Raw genomic sequence first — 20,580 nt, 5'->3', positions numbered from 1 at the left:
CTTCGGCTCCTTCTTCCTCTTCCTCTCCTCCTTCTTCTCACAGGCCCTTCGTCGTCTCCGGTGGTCTCGTTTGTTTGTTTTTTTTTTTTCACGTTTTTTGCCGAATAAAGGAGTAGCCGTTTCGAGCTTCTCCGGTGACCATCTTCCGACACGCGTACCACCGGGAGAAGCCTCACCCGCCGATCTTGCGGTTGATAGAATTGGGAGCCAATCGGAGAGGCGCGTTGCGCCGACGCGCTGTTAAAGGAAACGCGTGGGGTTCTCAAACCACCGCGTTTGTTGCTTCTTGATTTGAAGATCTATTTTGAAATTTTTATTTGCTTCTTCTGTTTGTTGTATTTTTCTTGCATTGTATTGTTATTTCTCTCGTCGAGACGGTGTGAATCCAAAAGCAAGTTTGGATTTTTTTTTCTTTTTGTTTTTCTGTTCGTTGTGGGTTCCGTTTTTTTTTCCTTGCAGTTCTTCTTGAAGGAGCTAGCAGCAGCTCTCTGTCGATTTCTGCGTAGCCACCGTGCTGTCACCGTAAGAAAGATCCATCGAGCTGCCAACCACCGTCTGCAACAGATCCAACCTCTGGTTCCTTGCTTTTCCATTTGAGCTTCTTGTTGTTGTTGGTATCTCTTAACTTTCTCAATTTATTTAAATATGAAGTTGCTTATATGATTTCATATTTGTCTTTTGTATTTATATTTGCATCTTTTTATTATTTGTGTTTATGATTTTCTAATATATTTGGTTTATCTAGCGGATTTTTTGTTCGTGGGATTGATATAGGGAGTTTTTAAAGTATTGTGTAAGGACTTTTTACAGAATCCTTGAATAGGGATTACTTTTCTTGCACTCAACAGATGCACATAAAGAATTTCAATCATAATGCTCTTATAGGAATGTGGGAAAATTTTAGCAAAGTATAGCAATCCAGATTGTTGAACCTGGAAAATTTTGAAAAAACCAATATTTCAATAATAGTGCACCTCATTATTTGGTCCTGCTCATGTGTAAAGCAAAGCAAAATGAGACTAACTTTAGAGTTGGACCCACTTGATAATCAGTTTTCACTAGCAGGATTTTTTGATCTCTTGCGATTGTGTATATTGCCTTTGTATGTTAAGAAGTTAATCTCCAAAATTGGAAGTACTTTGGTTTGTGATTCCGCAATGGGATTATGATGTTTTCTTTCCATGATATTGAATCTTTTTTACTTGCAGGAGATAGTTTCAATATACCCTGTTTTATCACCACCAAATCTTCTGGTTCTCTTCATGTAACATCAAACTATTCAAAGCTGGAGTCTATTGTCCAGCTTATCTCAATGTTTACGATCTGACGTCGATTAATGGCTACGCATACTGGCTCGGCCTTGGGTCTACCATTCCGGCGTGCAAGGTGAGATTTTTTTTATAGCATGGGCTATATTATATTTATCTGTTTATTTTCCTTTTTTAAATCATGGGTCGTTTATTTATTTTAAACGTTTTTTAGGGTTTTCGATGCTAAGATAGTAAAGGAAGATGAATGAGAGAAACGAAAAGCTAGGTTTTTAACGGCTAATTGAACTTGGGGCTGTCATAAGATGCCTATTATTCCATGTTTTGTTGCATTTTTCTTCTTGGGTTCAAGTTCAGATCTGTAGTCTGTTTGTTTAGGAGCTGAGTGATGGAAACCCAGATTTTTTTTTCTTCTGGATGCTTAGAAATTGATGAATTTACTGTGGAGATTTTTATTAATATGCATGCGTCTTTAGTTTTTTTTTTTGTAGGATCGAGTAAGGAGTGATATATTCCAAAGAAAAGTAATTGTGTTGTATGCATGATTATTTCTTTGTTTGGAAAGTGAGGAAAAGAAAAACTTTAATTAAATAAATATATCTAACTATGTGGCTTTATTTGGGTTGGCTCGAGTTTCTTAATATTCTAGCAAACAAGAAAATCATGGATGAAACTATTTTGTGACCCTTAATTTTCGGCAGCCAAATAAATGGTAAATGAGGGAATTAAATTCTGTAGTAGATATGCTTTTTTTTTTTTTTCTAATCCTGTAGTAGATATCCTTATTTGTTAACTCCATCAAATCCTAAGCAGTTCTAGATTTTTACTTTTTCGATGGTTGTGAGATTTTCTTGTTAATTTTGGTACAGTTCATGATGTTGAATATGCATTTGGAGCACACGATCATGGAACTTCAGGGGTTTTTGAAGTGGAACCTGAGCATTGTTCTGGTTTCACATTCAGGAAATCGATATTGATAGGAAGAACTGATCTAGGTCCCAAGGAGGTCCATGCCTTTATGGAGAAATTAGCTGAAGGGTACTGTGGAAACACTTACTATCTTATCACGAAAAACTGCAACCATTTCTACAATGACGTGTGTACCAAATTGATAAGAAAACCCATTCCTAGGTGGGTCAACAGACTCGCCCGACTTGGTAAGAAACTGACCATAAGATTGCATTTTTTTACATTTTTGTTGTTGTTGTTTTTATGTATGAACCGTTTACTTACTTGTTAGAATATTGTATAATGCTTTTTTTCTTTTTAAATCTAGAACTTTAACAATGTAGATTTTTTGTTGACAAAGGTGGCAAAACACCACATTTTTCGCCAGAATTGACGCCATTGCTCAAACTCCACCTTTCTGCAACTGCCGTTAGTGCTGCAACTGCCAAGGTGGCAAAGTCATTGATGCAACAATTGGAATAGACCCTTTGAAGTATTACTGCTGCTTGCATAACAAAAGACCTTCAAATTCATAAACACAGCTTTCTTCCTTTTGAACGTGAACATTTTTTGGATGTATATATTACTATGGTTGATGCATATATTACTTTATTTTGAGATGTATAGTTGAGATATATGATTAGCTAATTTTATTTTGGCATGTATATTACTACGATTGATGTGTGTTACTTTATTTTGGCATGTATATTATTTTATTATTAGGTTATTTTCTCTCAATTTCTTATTACATGTTTTTACAAGAAATTTCTATTTTTAAAAATATTTTTCATGTTTTTGCAACTAGGCACACGTGCATTGCACGTGTTTGCCCTTACTAGTTATTTTATAAAAATATCTTTATTCTATAACATGTGTTGTAAAAAGTATTGTGTGTTTATCATTATTCACGATATATTATGCAGATCGCCATGGTTTCCCTATAGCTACTTTCATTGACACCCCTAAGGCATTTGAAGCAGTGTTTTTAATTTCATACCGAAAACTTTCGTACCGGCTTAGTGGCCGGTACAGGTATCATAGGTGTTTCGTACCGGCCTATATTTCGGTTTTTATTTTATTTTTTATTTTTTATTTTTTCAAACTACAAGCTTATTTTTTTATTTCTAATTTAGATTAGACTATTTATAATTTATATATATGTATTTATATATAATTTACTCATATATAGATTATTATTTTAGAATATAATTTATATATATAATTTATTCATATATCGATTATCCCGAAACGGTTCACAAAACGGTACCGGTATCGAAATATTTCGTTCCAGTGTCTTGACCGGTACAACACCCGGTACGGTATTCAAAATATTGATTTGAAGACCTTAAATCCGAAGAACTAGGCCAAGTATGTGGACAATTCTAACTTGAAATTTGCATGATTATCTTTCAATACAAGCTACTAATACGCAAGCTTTACATACCTATTAAAAAAAACAAAAAAACTAATATGCATGCTTTACATGCATGCAGGGTGAAGCCATTGCGCACAATTTAAGGACTATGTTTGGTTTGAAGGTACCCATTGTTTCTATTGTCAATGGGGAAGGTGGCTCTGGTGGTGCACTTGCCATTGGCTGTGCTAATAAATTGCTAATGCTCGAAAATGCAGTATTCTATGTTGCCGGGTGACTTGAGCTTGGCTTTCCTCTCATTGCAACTCATAAAGATAGTGCCAATATACTGTCCGACATGTGCCTTAGTTTCTACAGCATATTGGCCTGCCTTTGCTTGTGGTAAAATTCCTTTTGGTTTCAGTCCTAAATTATCTGCTCTCACAAGGCCTGATTCTAGACTTTGTAATTTTACTTGAATCATCAAGCATGTTTGTATTTATTTATTTATTTGGTAAAATATGAAATATAGTAGTTTCTTCAGATCAGTTAGAAATATAAGATGGCAAGAGTAGGTAGAGCTGCTTGTTTGTCTATCCTGAAGGATTATTGACTGGCCGTGGATGGCATGGTGGAAATGCATCGTTCCATCGAATTAAAAATTAAAAGATGTCCTGCTCGGCTGGAAATTTACCATCCGAGTCAAGATTTTGATTGTGGAATTTGGCAATTTGCCACAAATGCTGACTTCCAAGTTTTCATCGAGTATACCCTGTAATTATTGCTTGTGAGGCTGCTGAAATTTTCTTTTTGATATTGATAATATACGCATGCTCATTTGTAAAATGAGTTCAATCTCCTTTTTTAAGTGATAGATGTTACAGCATAGTTCTCGGTTTTCATTCATTTTGACACATGCGGAGTTATCAGTTTAACTAGCAAAAATAAAATGATTTGTCAAGGACTCAGGTTATACAAAATGAGTTTACTGATCTCTAAAGGCAATTGGTTGCCTGTGTAAGACTACAGCCTCATTTAACATATTTTCATGTCTAGTTTTGTGTGGCCAGACACGCATGTGCACAAGCGTTTGATATGAATATTGCTATGTACTACCTGGCCACACATCTTCACAGTCCTACTCATGGATGAATCATCTGGTGCGGTTTCTTTCTTCCTTTTTTCCTGTTCGGATATATGACCTTGTTGATTTAATTTATGTATATTTTATTTTATTTTATTTTTATCTATCATAGTTGTACGTGCTTATTTTTGTTCTTTTGGCGTTGTCTCTAATCTTGTCATGGGTCAGTCCGGAGGCAAGTGCAGCAATCTTGTGGAAAAGTGCCAAAGGTTCAGCCAACATCACTTTAAGACTTGTTTGTCAGTGGTTTAATATTAACTCCTCGTAAGTTTCTTCTTTGCAGGCAGCTGAGAGGCTAAAGATTACTGCTCCAGAGTTGTGCAAGCGCAGATGGCATTATTCCCGTAAATTATCATTTAAATCCATGGAGTCATTGCTCCTCTATTCTCTTTCTTTAGATGACTTCCATCTATCTTATCCATGACAGTAGCTAGGCACCTTCTCCAAACAGTAAATGGATGTGAAACATGGGTGTTTTGCATGCATACTTAACTAGATGGATTTTACTCCTGTATTGGGGGGGGGGGGGGGGGGGGGGGGGGGGGGGGGGGGGGGGGGGGGGGGGGGGGGGTGGGGGTAGGGGGGAGCTTCTTAGAATCAACCGTTTTCATTTCTTGGGCTGTCACAGCCTAGTAGCTTTCCATCCTGTTCAGTTTCATAGTTCTTTAATCTTTTTGGTAGAACATGTTACTCTTTCTATATAGACACAGAAACTCTGTATAGGTTGTGAGAATGTTAATGGAGGCTATTAAAGCTTCCGCTTATTTGAAATAATGTCTTTTGGTAAATATTCACGTCTTTTGTTTAGCATGTTGTTGCTACTGCTGCTGCTTTCATTGCTGCGCCATTATGTGAACCGATCAAAGTCGGTCACCAGGGAGATGACAATAACACAGTTCTATAAAAACGGTCCACTTTCATTACAACTAGGGTGTGGTTTGAAAACTAAAGCAGCTTCAAGCCAAGGTAGATTATGAGCACCTTTGGGTCTAAAATGCTTGCCTTTGTTGTTCTTTGATGCCGGGTGCGGCTACTATGCCGGCCCAAGTTGACCGCTGGGCATACCGCCCAGTGTAAAGTTTTTTATTTTTTATTTTCCTTTTTCCTTTTCATATTTTTTAATATACTTAAAATATTTTTAAAAAATAAAAAAAAAACCAATATACTTAAAATCACTTCCTTAATTAAAAAATAAATAAAAAATTTTTGACCAGCGGTCAAATAAAGTGAACAAAGTGGAGAGACAAAGTAGCTTTTTCCTTTAATGCGTGGTATTTTGGCCAACTGCTAGTTTGCACAGCTAATTTAGACAACAATGAGGGGTGGATGCGATCTAAGGTTTTGGTTGCTGGTTGTAGCATCAATTGTGCGGCACCAGTGGTTGCCACTATATAAATCAGAATAGCTAGAGCCTAGAAGCTAGATTAACCTCAAGAATACCCTGGGGGAATTCCGCTTCTAATTTACAAGCTTTTATTTATTTATTTATTAATAAATCGATAGTATAAATGGAAAATATAAATAATTTATCAACAAATTCAAACTTGTACTAGTTTAAATGCAAATGGTACTTGTCCTAATCTTGTTTATTTCGTATAGGCAATAGAATCAAGTGGAGTCAACCCAAGGGAAAGTTTAGCAGGTAAGAGTTTTAAATAAGTAGCAAACGGATCTTGAATACGAACTCACAAATTGTACCTCAATTTCTCAAATAGTTTGAAATCTTATTAATTTGTTCGATCGTCCCAACCACCTTCAGGTCTCTTCAATAAAAGAAAATGAAATTTGGAGAACCCCGATGTTAGAAACCATTTGATCTGTCGAATAGGCGCATAACGGCTGCATAATATGGCAGGAAAGATGCATAGATATAGCATACTCGTATCAATTACAGCGCATATTTTCTACAGGTACTACATACACAAGCTATAAAACCTTACAAAAGACGACCAATACGACCTGTGAAAATGTCAATTGCTAAATCAAGTTTTATTAAAAAGCTGCTGCAAAAAGGAGAGTTGTAGCCACCGCACATGATCCAAAGGACCCAAAGCCAACAAACAAAAGGAACGTTAAATTGTCAATACAAGAAGGGGATAACAGCTTTTCTACCCTTTGGATAGTCCTCCCCAAATTTCTCCAGATACCATCTATGGTTCGCAACTGCCCTGGGTACCAAGTTGGCACACGTGTAGAGGAAAAACCCTAGCCCCACCCAAGACCAAGTCATCACCGCCCAACCCAACCACTCCACGATCTCCCCAAGGTAGTTTGGGCAGCTGACCAACTCAAACCACCCTCCTCTTGGCACCTTATACCCTCCCCGACCTTCCTTTTTCAGACCCACCAAAACTCCGTCCGACCAAATGTTCATCGCCATGCCACCCAAAAACACCACCAATCCACCAAAAAACCGCCACCAAAACCACCCATCATTCTCGTAATCCTTGTAATGAGACACCCATCTGGCTTGTAAGTAAGCATTCCAAATGTTAAACACAAATGCCAACACCGCCATGCTGATCGGGAATCCATGGGCTGTATTCAGGTGAACGGAATTGCGGTGGAGGCGAAGTGGATAGATGCAGGTGCGGTGGAAATAGTGGAAGAGGAATGGAGACATGAGGACGAGGGACTTGGCATTTGAGAAGTTGAGACCGAAGGAGAAGAGTAGGAGGGTGAGCCAGATTGTGGGGCTTTCCATGAGGAACCAGGCCAAAGGTGGGTAAATAGTGGGGCCCCACCCGGGACGGTGGTGCTTGCCGTAGGGGGCTTGGAGGAACCGTAGTGCGATAAAGGTCATTGGAGCTATGAGGTAGAGGGACAGCAGGCTGTAGTGGAAGACCCTCTGATCTGAGACCATATTTGTTTGTATTCGTGTTAATGTCCGATCTGGTCGTAAGGTTCGACAGAGAGAAAGTGACTTTAGGGGCGGAGAGATTGAGAGCGATGCGGAGCAGTGCGAGAAGGGAATGTGATTAGGATATGACTTTTGTGGAAATTCTGGTCTGGTTTTCCGGACCTACATTTATCGGCCGTCTTCTTATTAATGATTGTACTTGACTACTAGGTTGCATCTCGTGATAACTAGATTCTAGAAACTTTCTAAAATAAAATAGGGAAAATTTTACAAAGAAAGAAAACTTTTGAAATGAAAACAGAAAAGTAAAAGGAAAACCTTGGCTGACTCTATGCGTAATTGTTCAGGAAGTATATACTGCTTAATTAAGACGGATAGTTATAAAATCTGCGTTTGACAACAAAATCTAGTTTCCCTCAGCTCCAATCAACCAAAAACCTAAAATATTCAAAATTCCATTTCACCCTTCCTTTCTCGCATTTTTCCAGCACAAAAGGGCACACGAGCTAGGAACGACACTCAAATACAACCCTATGTAAGAAAATTCAAACTTAAAAAAGAAAGGAAAAAAATAAAATCCTCCGAGGACACAACCAAGAAGAGCAGTAAACCTGAGCACGGGCAAAACGGAATCGACGACCCAACTGTCGCCGAAACGAAAATCCTACTCGCTCCGACAGGTCAGCGGACAGGAACCTAAATCTTACGTGACGTAGAAATTGAAGGCTTCCGGGATCAGTAACCAACAAGATGGCTTCTCCAATTGTAGCATGGAAAAACGAAAACCTACAATTTCCGTACGTTCGCCACTAAAGGTTATCGCCCACACCCTACACGCACACACAGAGCAGAGAGAGTGTTATGAAGCCGGCGTTTGGAAACCCTAGCAGAGAAGAGAAGAAGGGGCTGTGAGTAGTTAAGTGGAGAAAAAGAAATGAAGTGTCCGGGTTCGAAGTGAAGTGAAGTGTCGGGGCTGGAACTGGGAACGACGTCGTGCGAGTAGAGAGGGAAGTGAGATCAAAACGGGGCGTTGCGGCTAAAGTGCATTTAATAATGTAATACGCACCGTTTGAGTTATAGACTTCAAACGGTGCGTTTGAGCACTGGGTTTGTAGAGTCTAGTGTAGTTATACGCAGAGTTTGGCCTTAAAGCCAAACGTAGCATTTTGGGTTGCACCCGCGTACAGTCTTTCCATTTCATTTCTAAGGGTGAGTTTGGATATTGAAGTGAGTTGAGATGATAAAATATTATTAAAATATTATTTTTTAATATTATTATTATTTTGAGATTTGAAAAAGTTGAATTGTTTATTATATTTTATGTTGGAATTTGAAAAAGTTATAATGATGAGTTGAGATGAGTTGAGAGGAATTTATGTTCCAAACGCACCCTTAGAGTCTGTCAGCTAAGTCCAGGTCTTTCAAGGTCAGTTTAGCAAATGGAATAATTAGTTACGTGTAAGAGAAGGAAAATAGAGAGGAAAGAGAGGATCATCGAGAATATTGTAATAAGTGGAATTTGTAAGGAGGTTTGTGAGCCCTCAAAGCACTGTCCTAGCAATTTAATATTTCTTTAGTATTTTATCAAACAACTTGTGGCGTCTATTTTTCCTTGCAATAGTCGTAGACTTCCATTGTCATTAATTAAGACTGTTCATCCGGATTCTAACCTGGAAATCCAAGTATATCTGAACCAGATTCCGGGTTTCAAACCCAGGCTAGAACTCGGATGAATTCGGGTTTAAAATTCAGAACCCAGATTTAAAACCTGGAACTAGATTTTTTTTTTTATTCCAATTTGAATGTTTTGATGTTTGAATTTTTTTGTTTTTTGTTTTTGATATATTTAGTAGTTTTGGATGCATTTTACATAACTAGATCGATGTGGTAGAATCTCTGGGCTAATATGCACTAATTCAGTAATTTATATCATATATAGTGGTAGGATTAGGGATGTCAAATCGTGTTAATGGGTCCTATTCGAGTCGTGTCAAAATATGTATATTATACTATATAGGTCAATCCTAACTCGACTCGTTAAGCTTATCGTGTCAAAATCTCAAATCCTAATACGGTCCATTAACATAACGGGTCATGTCGTGTCATTTCAACCCGTTTGACCCACTTATGTAAATGGGTTGAACATACTCGAAATTAACCCGTTTGACCTAGTTAAATTTAGCACAATTTTATATAAATGTTAGAATTACAATATTTATAAAAAAATATAAAACTAACTGCAAGTCAAAAATTATAATCTAAATAATAAAAATATCAAAATTAAAATCTCAACAATTTTATTTTTAAGTATAAGGGTATAATTGTAACTTTAACTTTCTTAACAGATTATAATAGGTTATAACGGGTCAAAACGGATTAATCCATTATCAACCCGTTAAGCAATCGTGTATTAACGAGTCAAATTATTTTGACTCAAACTCATTAAAACTAAATTTTAACTCGTTTTTATCATTTTTTCTTCGTGTTAAATTAACAAATCATGTCACATATTGTCAACCTTAGACAAGATGCCTATCATATCATCCATATAGGTAGTTTGTAGAAGCTGGATGTCATGTCCATGGGCATTTAAAGATTTTGTTTGTACGTAAACTTTTTTATTTTTTTTCCCGCATGTTCTCAGCCATTTTGAAGAAAAAAAGAAAAACATAACTATTCAAAGTTTTGTTTATTTTGTTCGTACGTAAACTATTTAAAAAAAAAAAGTTTCGGATTCTAAACTTGGGTTTTGGATTTTAAACTCGGTATTTAGATTAAGTGTTCCTGAGTTTTGCAACTTTTCCAAAACTCAAAACTAGAATCCAATTTTCTAGATTCCAGGCAAAACTTGATTCGAATGAACAGTCCTATCATCAACTTCCTCGTTACACAGAAATCACAGGGGGACCATCACTCCTCCATTCCCCTCATCTTCATAACCGGGGGGGGATTAGAGGGAGAAGTAAAGGTTCTTTATAATTAATCCATATCAAATTGTAGAGAGAGAGAGATCAAATCCGCGATTTGGAGTTGGTAAATCAAATAAATGTCAGGGCATGTAATTGAATACGAATGTAAGGCAAGATTTTTAAAGTCGCGAGTTATAGGGACTGTGTAGGGAAAAAAAACTAGGGACCATTATTCAAAAAAAAAAAAAAATCTAGGGACCAAATTTTTAAAACTGCAGGCTAGTGGAAACGTAGAAAATGCTTTGAGCGGGGAGACATGTTCGTAATTTTGTTTATTCAAACATCTAATATATTATTATTTATTGATGTTTATAATTATTAATGTAAAATATTTTCATATTAGTTTATAAAAAATTAGTATTTGATTTTTTTTATAATTGTAATAGATCTCACAATAAGTGATATGTTTATACACTGACTTAATAAAATTTTAGTAAAAATGTTACACATAATTTAGGATAATAAAATTTAAAATAATTTAAATAAATAACAAAAGTTTTTTTTTTGTTATTTTATGTGACGCGTCAACTTTAGTTAAGAAGTTTTGTTCCCTTTTTTTTAATCTAATTTAAAATAAATAAATGTGACACATCAACAATTTTATTATTTTCTTCAGTTTCTCAATTTATGTTTTCTCTATATTTTTTTTACTTTTAATGATTTTAGATTTTAATATATATTTGTGTTTATATAAATTTTAGATATCTCGTGTTAGTTCTTTATTAATTAATACATGCAATATTAACCACGTGGTATATTAATTGAGATGTTAGAAACAGAGAAAATGATGTAGAAAACTCATAAAGCTTTGTGTAATGGCGTTGAAATTCAAGGCCAAGGGCCAATTTCATAAATAATAATCAACCTAATAAGAATTCCTCGTAAAATGCCAATAAAAATAAAAATGCCCGCTATAAAAAATGTTGAACCCAATATTTCAAGTCTCATATAATTACATATCTACATATAGATTTTGATGATAACAAATGAATTCAAGCATATAAGAGTCTTAAGTTCAAGTTGTCTACGTAATGAAACCAAGAACATCAATGAACTAAGCATGAGTGAGAAATAGAATAAGCTCGCAAATGAAGCTCTTAGAATAATTTTGTACATCTCTTGATAAAATTAGAAATTGGATTAAGGTTAAAAATTAATCTTTTATCATAAAACATCAAATTGCATTTTCCACATGTGCATGACATATTTAAAAACTAAATATTTGAATTTTGAATTTTTGAAAGATGATTGATTGTCATCTTTTACATGTGCATATTTTGTTTGAAACTTTTCAAAAGTAAATGATATCGTTTTTGATAATTTCAAGAAGGTAAAACTTTGATTTGAATATTTTGAAAAAGTGAATGATGTTGTTTTTGACAATTACGAAAAGAAAAGCTTTGATTTGAATATTTTGAAAAAATGAATGATGTTGTCTTTAACAATTACGAAAAGTAAAATTTTGATTTTAATATTTTGAAAAGTGAATAATGTTGTCTTTGACACGTGAAACCTTTTAAATTTGAAAATGAAATCTCATATGCCTATAAAAATCTCATTTGAGATCTTCAAAATTAACAATAACAACAAGAGCATACACACATCATTGCAAGTTTTACAACATTCATTCAAAGTTTTCACTTTCTCTTCTCTAATTATTGAGCCTTAATCTTTGTTTATTTTGAGAGAGATATAGTTTGCGTTGTATTGTTTTTATTCCACTCATTGAGAAGTGTTTTCAGATAACCTACCCACTCTCAGTTCTTGTATCTATAAAAGGGTGTGTATAACCCTTATGCATGTAGAAGGTGTTCCACATAGGAAATAGACGTTGAATTACCACGTGTAAGGTGATTCCAAGTGTAGAGGGTGTTCTCTATGAATTCTTTGTAGCGGTATTGCTCAAAGGTGTAATATGTTTCTATCTCCATCTGAAGGAGGTTGAATAGTAAATTTGAGAATCCTCAAGGGATAGCTTGAGGCGAGGGCGTAAGCAGTAGGGCTAAACCTCATTAATATACTGAGTTTGCTTTCTCTTTATATTTATTATTGCTTCGTATTGTGTTCATATTTTATATTGTATATTTGATTTATAATTGCAGATTTTTAAATACAACTCAATTAATCCTCTCTCTTGTGTTAGTCGTCTGGGCAAAAAAAAAAAAAAAATTGAGATTTTTAATATGAGTCATACTTTTTTCCAAAATGTTTACACTCTCTAAATTTACACAAATAATTTTCTCTCAAATTATGTTATTCTTAATCCCACTAAGTTCTCTTTATTATGGTCTTTAAATTATCACAAAGTCAAGATACACATGGTTAGAGACGGTTAGAACTTAGAATTAATTAATATGAACATCTTCAATGCTAGCATTCGTAACATCATTGCAATTGCCAATTATGTACTCAATTATTTGGCAACATAATAATTAAAAACATTAATGTTCATGTAGCCTTATTAAGATTACACTTAACATTTTACACTCAAAGAAAGTAAAATACGTGTAGCATGCATGTATGTTCAAATAAAAATTACTTTTGCATATTAATTAGGTAGATAAGTAATGTTAAATACAGTTATAGGGTCTGTAAGGTTCGCGTACTCTATTTGAAAAAAGTGATATTCACCGTGAAAGTTTTTTTTTTTTTTTTAATTTTATCTAAGTCCCTAATTTCTCTTACTTTTTCCATAGAAAATACGTGAAATTTATACAAATTAAGACTATATAAATCATTTTTCTAAATTAGAATATGAAAAGCAAAAATAGTTTGCATATTTACAAGCAAAAAATTAAAAATGGATCGTTCCTATTTTGGAATCAAATGAATCAAGATTCAAAGCTATGTCTTGGCATATGCTAGTATGGTCTAAATTTTAAAGCTAATATTTTATGGAATATATATGGTCGAAAGTCAAGTTAAGTCCTACAAGTAAAGGTGTAATAGGTCCGATTAAGTCTAATTTTAGACATATTTTATAATTGAACTGATATATAGTGGTTTTGAAAATTGAAGAATCGATACCGGACTGATTCATTATCAAAACCAGAACTACGAATTTTAGTGGTTCCTATCAGGTTCGGTCCAATTTTACCAATTTTTCCAGTGTGATTTTAATGAAGAAAACCTCATAAAATTTTTCTAGAGTAGAGAAAGATACTAGTATAATATTGAATTTAACTATAGTCTATGTAAGTTAGATTATACACTTTTTATATGAATACATATGATCAAATGTGTATAAATGTATTTATAAAAAAATATATATACTATAACTCATCATGCCATAAAATGTATTTATCCTTGATATGTATATATATATATATATATATATCAAAAGTTAGTTTATATTAATAACTTAATATTAATATTCATGTTTAAGATTAAAATTTTATAATATATTAATTTTAATATTTTATGTTCTAAAATTAAAATTTATATGCTATATAAAATGTTATAACTTATATTAAGATTTATAAAACCAATTTTATGTTATATCAAATGTATAACTTATATTAAGATTTATAAAATTAATTTTATGTTATATTAAATGTTATATTCGTTTTATGTTATTAGATTAGTAGACATGAATAATAAGATTTTAAAAATTGATATTATATTAATTAGTAATTTAGTATATAATATAATATAATATAAAAAACTATATATATAAAAAATTCATATAAAAGTATTTTATGTATAAATTAGATATATAAATTATGTATAAATTAGATATATATGAACTAATTTGGTCAGGTGTTATAAATAGTAAAACTGGAATATGACTGGTTTTAAACTGGTTTTACAAAATTAAAATCGGTATCGGACTGAACCGGTTTTACACTGGACCGATTTGGTCCGGTTCACTGATTTTTCGATTTCTTTTTTAGCCTAACTGCAAGTTATCAAATATAATGTTACGATTTTATCACATAGAAGATTAAATGGAAGAAGAATTAATTAAATGATTTGATTGAAGTATTAAAACTAAAATAAAAATGGCACACTCAGAAAGAAAAACAATTTATATATATATATATATATTAATAATTATTCCTCTATGACCAAGGTGTAACAATTGATGGATGTTTTTCAGAAGATTAATTGAAAAAAAACAATACAATTACAAGATCGATCTTCAAATGTATAGTTTTCAACTAATTTATTAAGATATAAAAATAAATAAAACTCTCTGATATTGGAACAAGGATAAAGCTCTCAGATGAGAAACACTCAATGTTACTCGAGGAAGCATGCATTATTTTTCCTTTAGGTCTCTTGTAATTAGGACACTCAATCTGAATGTGCCTAAAACCGAGACTCATGATATTGTACATCTTAAGGTATTTTGTCCTTAGAGATTCTAGTGTCTTTCTTAGAGCTCTTCTCTCTACTATAAGAACTAGAGTTTTCATTCATCTTATTAAAAACTTTTATGCTTTTCTTGATTCTTATCCTTCCTAGATGTGAAGATTTTTCACGAATTTTTTAACATATCAAGTTATGTCCTCATCATTTATTGCATTATCATCCTCAAATAATTCAACAAACTCTTTACTAATCTTAAGAACAACTGACTTAATTTTCTTTGGTTGGGGCAATGTGTATTCATATGTTTGAAGATAACCTACCAGCTGTTCAATCCTTATATTGTCAAAGTCTTTACTCTCCTCTAGTGCTGTGACTTTGGGTTTAAAGCACTCTAGGAAAGATCTGATAACTTTTCTAACTATCTTAACAGGGATTTTTTTCACCTATATTGAAACTTAAATTTACTATATCATTCAATCTAGTATAAAAAGCATCAAAACTCTCATCATCTGTCATTTTTATTTCCTCAAACCCAGTGGTCAACGTTTAGAATTTTTCACTAATCTAGTTCCTGCAAGTGTGACCCCTAATATGCCTGCAAGTGCATCTTTGGCAATTTTACATATTGAGATTCACTTAAATGCAAAGAAATAGCTGTAAAGATTGCATTTAAACCTTTACTATTCCAATTGCACTCATTGACCTCATCCTTAGACCAATTATTGATATCCTTGATAACTTCTACACCCTTAACAATTGAAATAGGCCTCTTCCATCCTTTTTCTACAATCACTCGCACTCATTCATCTATGAACTTAAAAAAAAAAAAAAACTCTCATTCGAATTCTCCAATAGGCATAGTTGTTGCCATCAAAATAAAAGGCTGGCAAAAGGGATTGGGATCTATCCATTTTAACTACCTGATGCAAAATCACACTTAGGAACTGGATCGTAGTGGAATGAATCCCGCTCCGATACCAATTGAAAAATCAGTGGTTCAAATCTTAGATACACATAGAGATGGGTGAATGTGTTTTTCAAATTTATTGGACTATTTAAATTAACAATCAATCATTCAAGCAATTAGTGAATCAGATCACAAAAAATAATCAACACATCAATTTTAGTAATGAAGCGAAAACTCAATGCCTTCGAGACCTAAAACCACTTTGGGTGTAAGTCACTACCTAAAATGTACTACATAAATTTAATTCGATACCACCAATTTAGAAACACTTATAAGGCCCTTAAAGTAACTAAATTTGGCATGAATACCACGAGTATTCCACTTGATCTTTGCACCCTGGTAGCTTTAGACCAACATGCACCAACTTGGTCTCTATATCCAGGCAATTTCGGAAATCCTTTCGGCCAAAGTGCACATCCACCCCAATAGACTAAGTAACACTCGAAATGAGCTCAAATGATGGAGGTATGTTTATCATGAGAGAATCAATCTTGAATGCTCAATGGATCATCTACTTAGGTATCCACTCAAGAATACAAAGAATAACAATAGCTTTGGTCTCTCTCCACACTCTAGAAGTCATGCATATTATCTTATATATATACTTAGGCTCTCAGTAGGCCACTTAGAAAGTTCATACCTATGTGAAAGTGTTTCTCAAAGTTTTTGCTCGAGATAACTATTGAGTGAACTTTCTGTCCATTAATTTTTTATATTATATTACATGTTAAATTGCTAATTAATATAACATGAAATTTTAATCTTAGTATTCATGTCTATTGATTTTATAACATAAAATTAATATAATATTTGATACAACATAAAATTAATCTTATAATTTTTAATATAACATTTAAATTTTAATCTTATAACATAAAATTAATATAACATGAGATTTTAATCTTAAACATGAACATTAATATTAACTTATTAATATAAACGTACTTTTGATGAGAACAAGCATTAGAGGAACTGGCTCTTAAATCTCATAACCACATGTGTAAACGGTAAATCGAAAAAATCGGACTGGACCAAACCGAAATTGAAGAAACCAAAAGTTTAAGTTTTGGTGATGACTTGGTTCGTATCGGTTCTTAAATTTTCAAAATCGGTGTATATCGGTTTGGTTCTAAAATTTATCCAAAATCGGACCGAATCGGACCGGTTACACCCCTACTGCTAGTGTTGAGGGATCATTTACCAAGACTCCTCTATATATTACAAGTAGTTTAAGAAATTAGATAAAATTGTTTGACACACCATTTCTTTCAAAATAAGTATTATAACCACAAAGAGACCCACAAATTAACATGAATTCATAGGATACGTTAGATTTAAGGAAGGTTTGGATAGTGAATTGAGATGAGATGAGCTGAGATGAAAGTTGAATAAAATATTGTTATAATATTATTTTTTAATATTATTATTATTTTGGGATTTGAAAATATTGAATTGTTTATTATATTTTGTGAGAAAATTTGAGAAAATTATGGTGATTAGATTAGATGAGTTGGGGGATTTCTTAATCCAAACTGAGCCTAACCTAACACATCAAGGCAAGTTAGTTTATAAATTTACTTTTTTAAAATCTCATTCTATTCGTAGCTAAAAAATTTCTCTTACTTTCAAATCCAAGTTACTCTCGTCAAAGCCTAATTTTAAGTATAGGAACCACTCATTCCATAGAAGAGAAGGCTTATTATCAGAAACGCCACAACAATAGCCATGCCACGGTGTTGGCAAAAGACTTGGGGACAGAAGCACAACAAAACCAAATGGTAATTCCAGCTCCAAGAGCAGTAATTTCAAATTTTCATGGGCCCACAGCGACTAAACTTTTGTACTTATCAATTATGTTTGGAAATCACGAGACGTAACGTAGTAGTCAAAGTACAATCATTAATAAGAAGATGGCTGATAAACGTAAAAGCATCCCCAATCCGGAAAACCAGACCGGAATTTCCCCAAAGAGTACTGCTACAAGCCGTGCCTGCCCACGGACGACAAAGACGTGGCAAAATCCCACGTCATCAATTAATTAAAAAAAAAGAAGAAGAAAAACAACACAAAAGCTGAGAAGTAGTGACAACGAGCGTGAGAAAGGAAATTTGACGTAGGGGGTGCCCAACTCGTTCAGTTGAGAAGGGGAAAACGCCGTGTACAACCATTTCATTTTCTTCCTCGTAACTTCGGCGTGCACTAGTTGCCGCAACCGAACTCCACCTGGTAATACTCTTTCAATTTCAAACTCATTGCATTTTATTATAGTATTTTAGACTTTTTATTTTGTGGGAAATGGCAGCTGTAAATTCGGTTTGGATGGATGGAAAAGTTCATAGAAAATTACTTGTTATTTATATTATTTATCATATATAAATAATGATATATGAAAAAAAAACTAAAAAAAAAAAAGTTCTGCAGTGAGAGTGAGAATCCCATCTTGTTTTGTTTTGTTTTTTTGTTTTGTTTTGTTTTTTTTGTTTTGTTTTTTGTTTTTTGTTTTTTCAGTGGGCACGGTTCAATCTAGGTGCCTATGCATGGATTGTTGTTTGAAAAAAATGGAAAAAGAAAATTTCTATTTTTCTTTTTTTCAGTGGGCACAGTTCAATCTAGGTGCCTAGATGTTTCTGTTTGTTTATTCTATTTTTTGTTGTTGATAAGTTTAAAGGAAATGGTTAGCAGTACTCATGGGAGATTTAACATTGTCTAGGAAATGGTTAGCCTTGTTCTGCATCTGAAAGGGGGATTTTTTTTCGAGATGAACATTTGCATTTAGTTTAAAAAAGTTCCCAACTTGAGTGAAAAATGCTGAGTGAACAAATGCTGAGTGCCCAACTTGATTGTATATTTATGTTGCTGCAGATTTATATAAAGATTTATGGTAAAAAGTTGCATTTAGTGTTGCTGCAGTATTTACGTAAAAAGTAAGACCCACTTGGTTTCATTGTTGAGGTAAATGGAGAAAGAGAAAGAAGATGCATCCCGCATAACAGCTCCTATCACCAATCCATCAATCCAGGCATTGTAAACCTCTTTTAACAATTGGCGTGTGTTTATTTCATATATAATCATTGTCCACTTGGGTTGATTAATATTATGTTGCTATATGTTAGGATCTATCAAGACCACTGTATCCAAATTTATCAAATTACATGCCAAGTTACTACGGTCCAGTGCCTCATGCGTGGTTACCACCTTTTTTGCTTCCTCCAAGTGCCAGTCCATATTCATGGAACAACCAAGTGATCGTTGGATGGTAAAGTATTTCATGTGCTTTATTTTATGAACTTGAATATTTGATCTAATTATTATTTTTTTTTAATTTTTTTTTTTGAGAACTGCAGCAAGACCCATGGAGCTCTAGTGTCGCTGCCACGTCAAGTACTATTGCCCTAAGCAGTACCGCTACCTTGTATAGTTCCGCCATACCAATGATGGAACCTCCTCCAACTCCCTATCCATATCCATGGAGCAATCAAGTGATGATTTCTTGAAATATTTATTGTAGTTAGTATGCTTTAATTTTCTGAACTTGAATATTTCGTCTAATTATTTATGTTTAAATTTTTTATGGAAAACTACAGCAACAGCCATGGAACTCTACCTCTGCTGCCACGTCAAGTATTGCTGCCTTGAGTAGTTACGCTGCCGCATCAAGTACTGATGCCTTGAGTAGTTCCGCTGCCACATCAAGTACTGTTGCCTCTTTGTATAATTCCTCCATACCAATGATGAGACCTCCTCCAACTATGTACCTATATCCATGAAGCAACTAGGTGATGATTTTTTAGAGTATTTATTGTAGTTAATGTTAGACTTGAATATTGGTCTAACTAGGTATGGAATGCCATTTTTTTGGAAAACTGCAGCAACACCCATGGATCCCAACTTCCGCTCCCATGTCTAGTTCCGCAAGTAGTGTCAGCTCTAGTGTAGCTGCCAGTTCTAGTGTACAAACCAGCGGTAGTGTCGCTACTAGCTCTTGTTCGGCTTTACCAACATTTATTCCTTCAACTTCTACCAACCCATATCCATGTGGCAGTGAGGTGATGTCTTGAATTCTCCACATGCACTGTCTTTTACATTATCCAGAATATATTTTTACATATAATACTTTTTTCTCCTATTTTATAAGAAAATAAAGTGCAGCAAAGTAACTCTGTTGGAGAAATTAGTGAGGCCACATTAGGCTCGATAGAAGTTGAAGCGCAATCTACTGCCTCTTTGAGTAATACGGTTGATACCAAGGAGGCTGGCACTAATGGAGGTGATATCACTGAGGAGCCAAAGCCAGGGATGCGCTTTGAGTCGGAGAATGAGTTAATGAATTACTATAAACATTACGGAAAACAATGTGGTTTTTCGGTAATGACACAAATGAGTAAAAGAGAGAAAGATGAGACTGTGAAATATGTGACTGTGGGATGTGCTCGGGGTGGCAAGGCACGAAATAGGGCGTCAAACGTCTCCAAACCTCGGCCAACAAGCAAAACAGACTGTAAGGCAATGATGAATGTCATGTTAAAGGATGAGAAGCTGTGTGTCACATCCGTATTTAACACACACAATCATGGGCTCAGTCCAAAAAAATCCAGATTTTTCAGATGCAACAGAGAAGTTAATGAGTCTGTTAGAAGAGTGTTGGATACAAATGATGAGGCTGGCATACTAATTAATAAGAGTTTCCATGCTCTTGTCATTGAGGCGGGTGGGAGAACGTACCATTTGGAGAAAGAGATTGTCGTAACTACATTGA

General features: G+C 34.0%; 2 protein-coding genes and 1 long non-coding RNA gene across 3 annotated transcripts in view; 1 reads left to right on the top strand and 2 right to left on the bottom strand.

Annotated features, from left to right (window-relative positions):
• LOC121264504 (mRNA-capping enzyme) overlaps window positions 1–8,424 on the bottom strand; it is a 32,439-nt gene extending 24,015 nt beyond the window's left edge. The window contains exon 1 of the mRNA XM_041167710.1: window positions 8,186–8,424. The gene's annotated coding sequence lies outside the window, so the exon portion shown is untranslated. The remainder of the gene's footprint in view (window positions 1–8,185) is intronic.
• On the top strand, window positions 3,550–4,897 carry LOC121264506. Its single transcript, XR_005940507.1, has 3 exons — window positions 3,550–3,584; window positions 3,710–3,864; window positions 4,883–4,897. It is a non-coding gene; the product is annotated as an uncharacterized LOC121264506 (long non-coding RNA).
• On the bottom strand, window positions 6,564–7,902 carry LOC121264505 (steroid 5-alpha-reductase DET2-like). The gene has a single exon (XM_041167713.1). The coding sequence runs from the start codon at window positions 7,575–7,577 to the stop codon at window positions 6,795–6,797; it is 783 nt and encodes a 260-aa protein (XP_041023647.1). The 5' UTR covers window positions 7,578–7,902; the 3' UTR covers window positions 6,564–6,794.
• Window positions 8,425–20,580: the final 12,156 nt, after the last annotated feature.

The sequence above is a fragment of the Juglans microcarpa x Juglans regia genome, chromosome 5D, assembly GCF_004785595.1.
Source record: "Juglans microcarpa x Juglans regia isolate MS1-56 chromosome 5D, Jm3101_v1.0, whole genome shotgun sequence".
NCBI classification, from domain to species: domain Eukaryota; kingdom Viridiplantae; phylum Streptophyta; class Magnoliopsida; order Fagales; family Juglandaceae; genus Juglans; species Juglans microcarpa x Juglans regia.
Note: the sequence above shows the minus strand (reverse complement) of the source record. Positions and strands in the feature narration are given on the sequence as shown.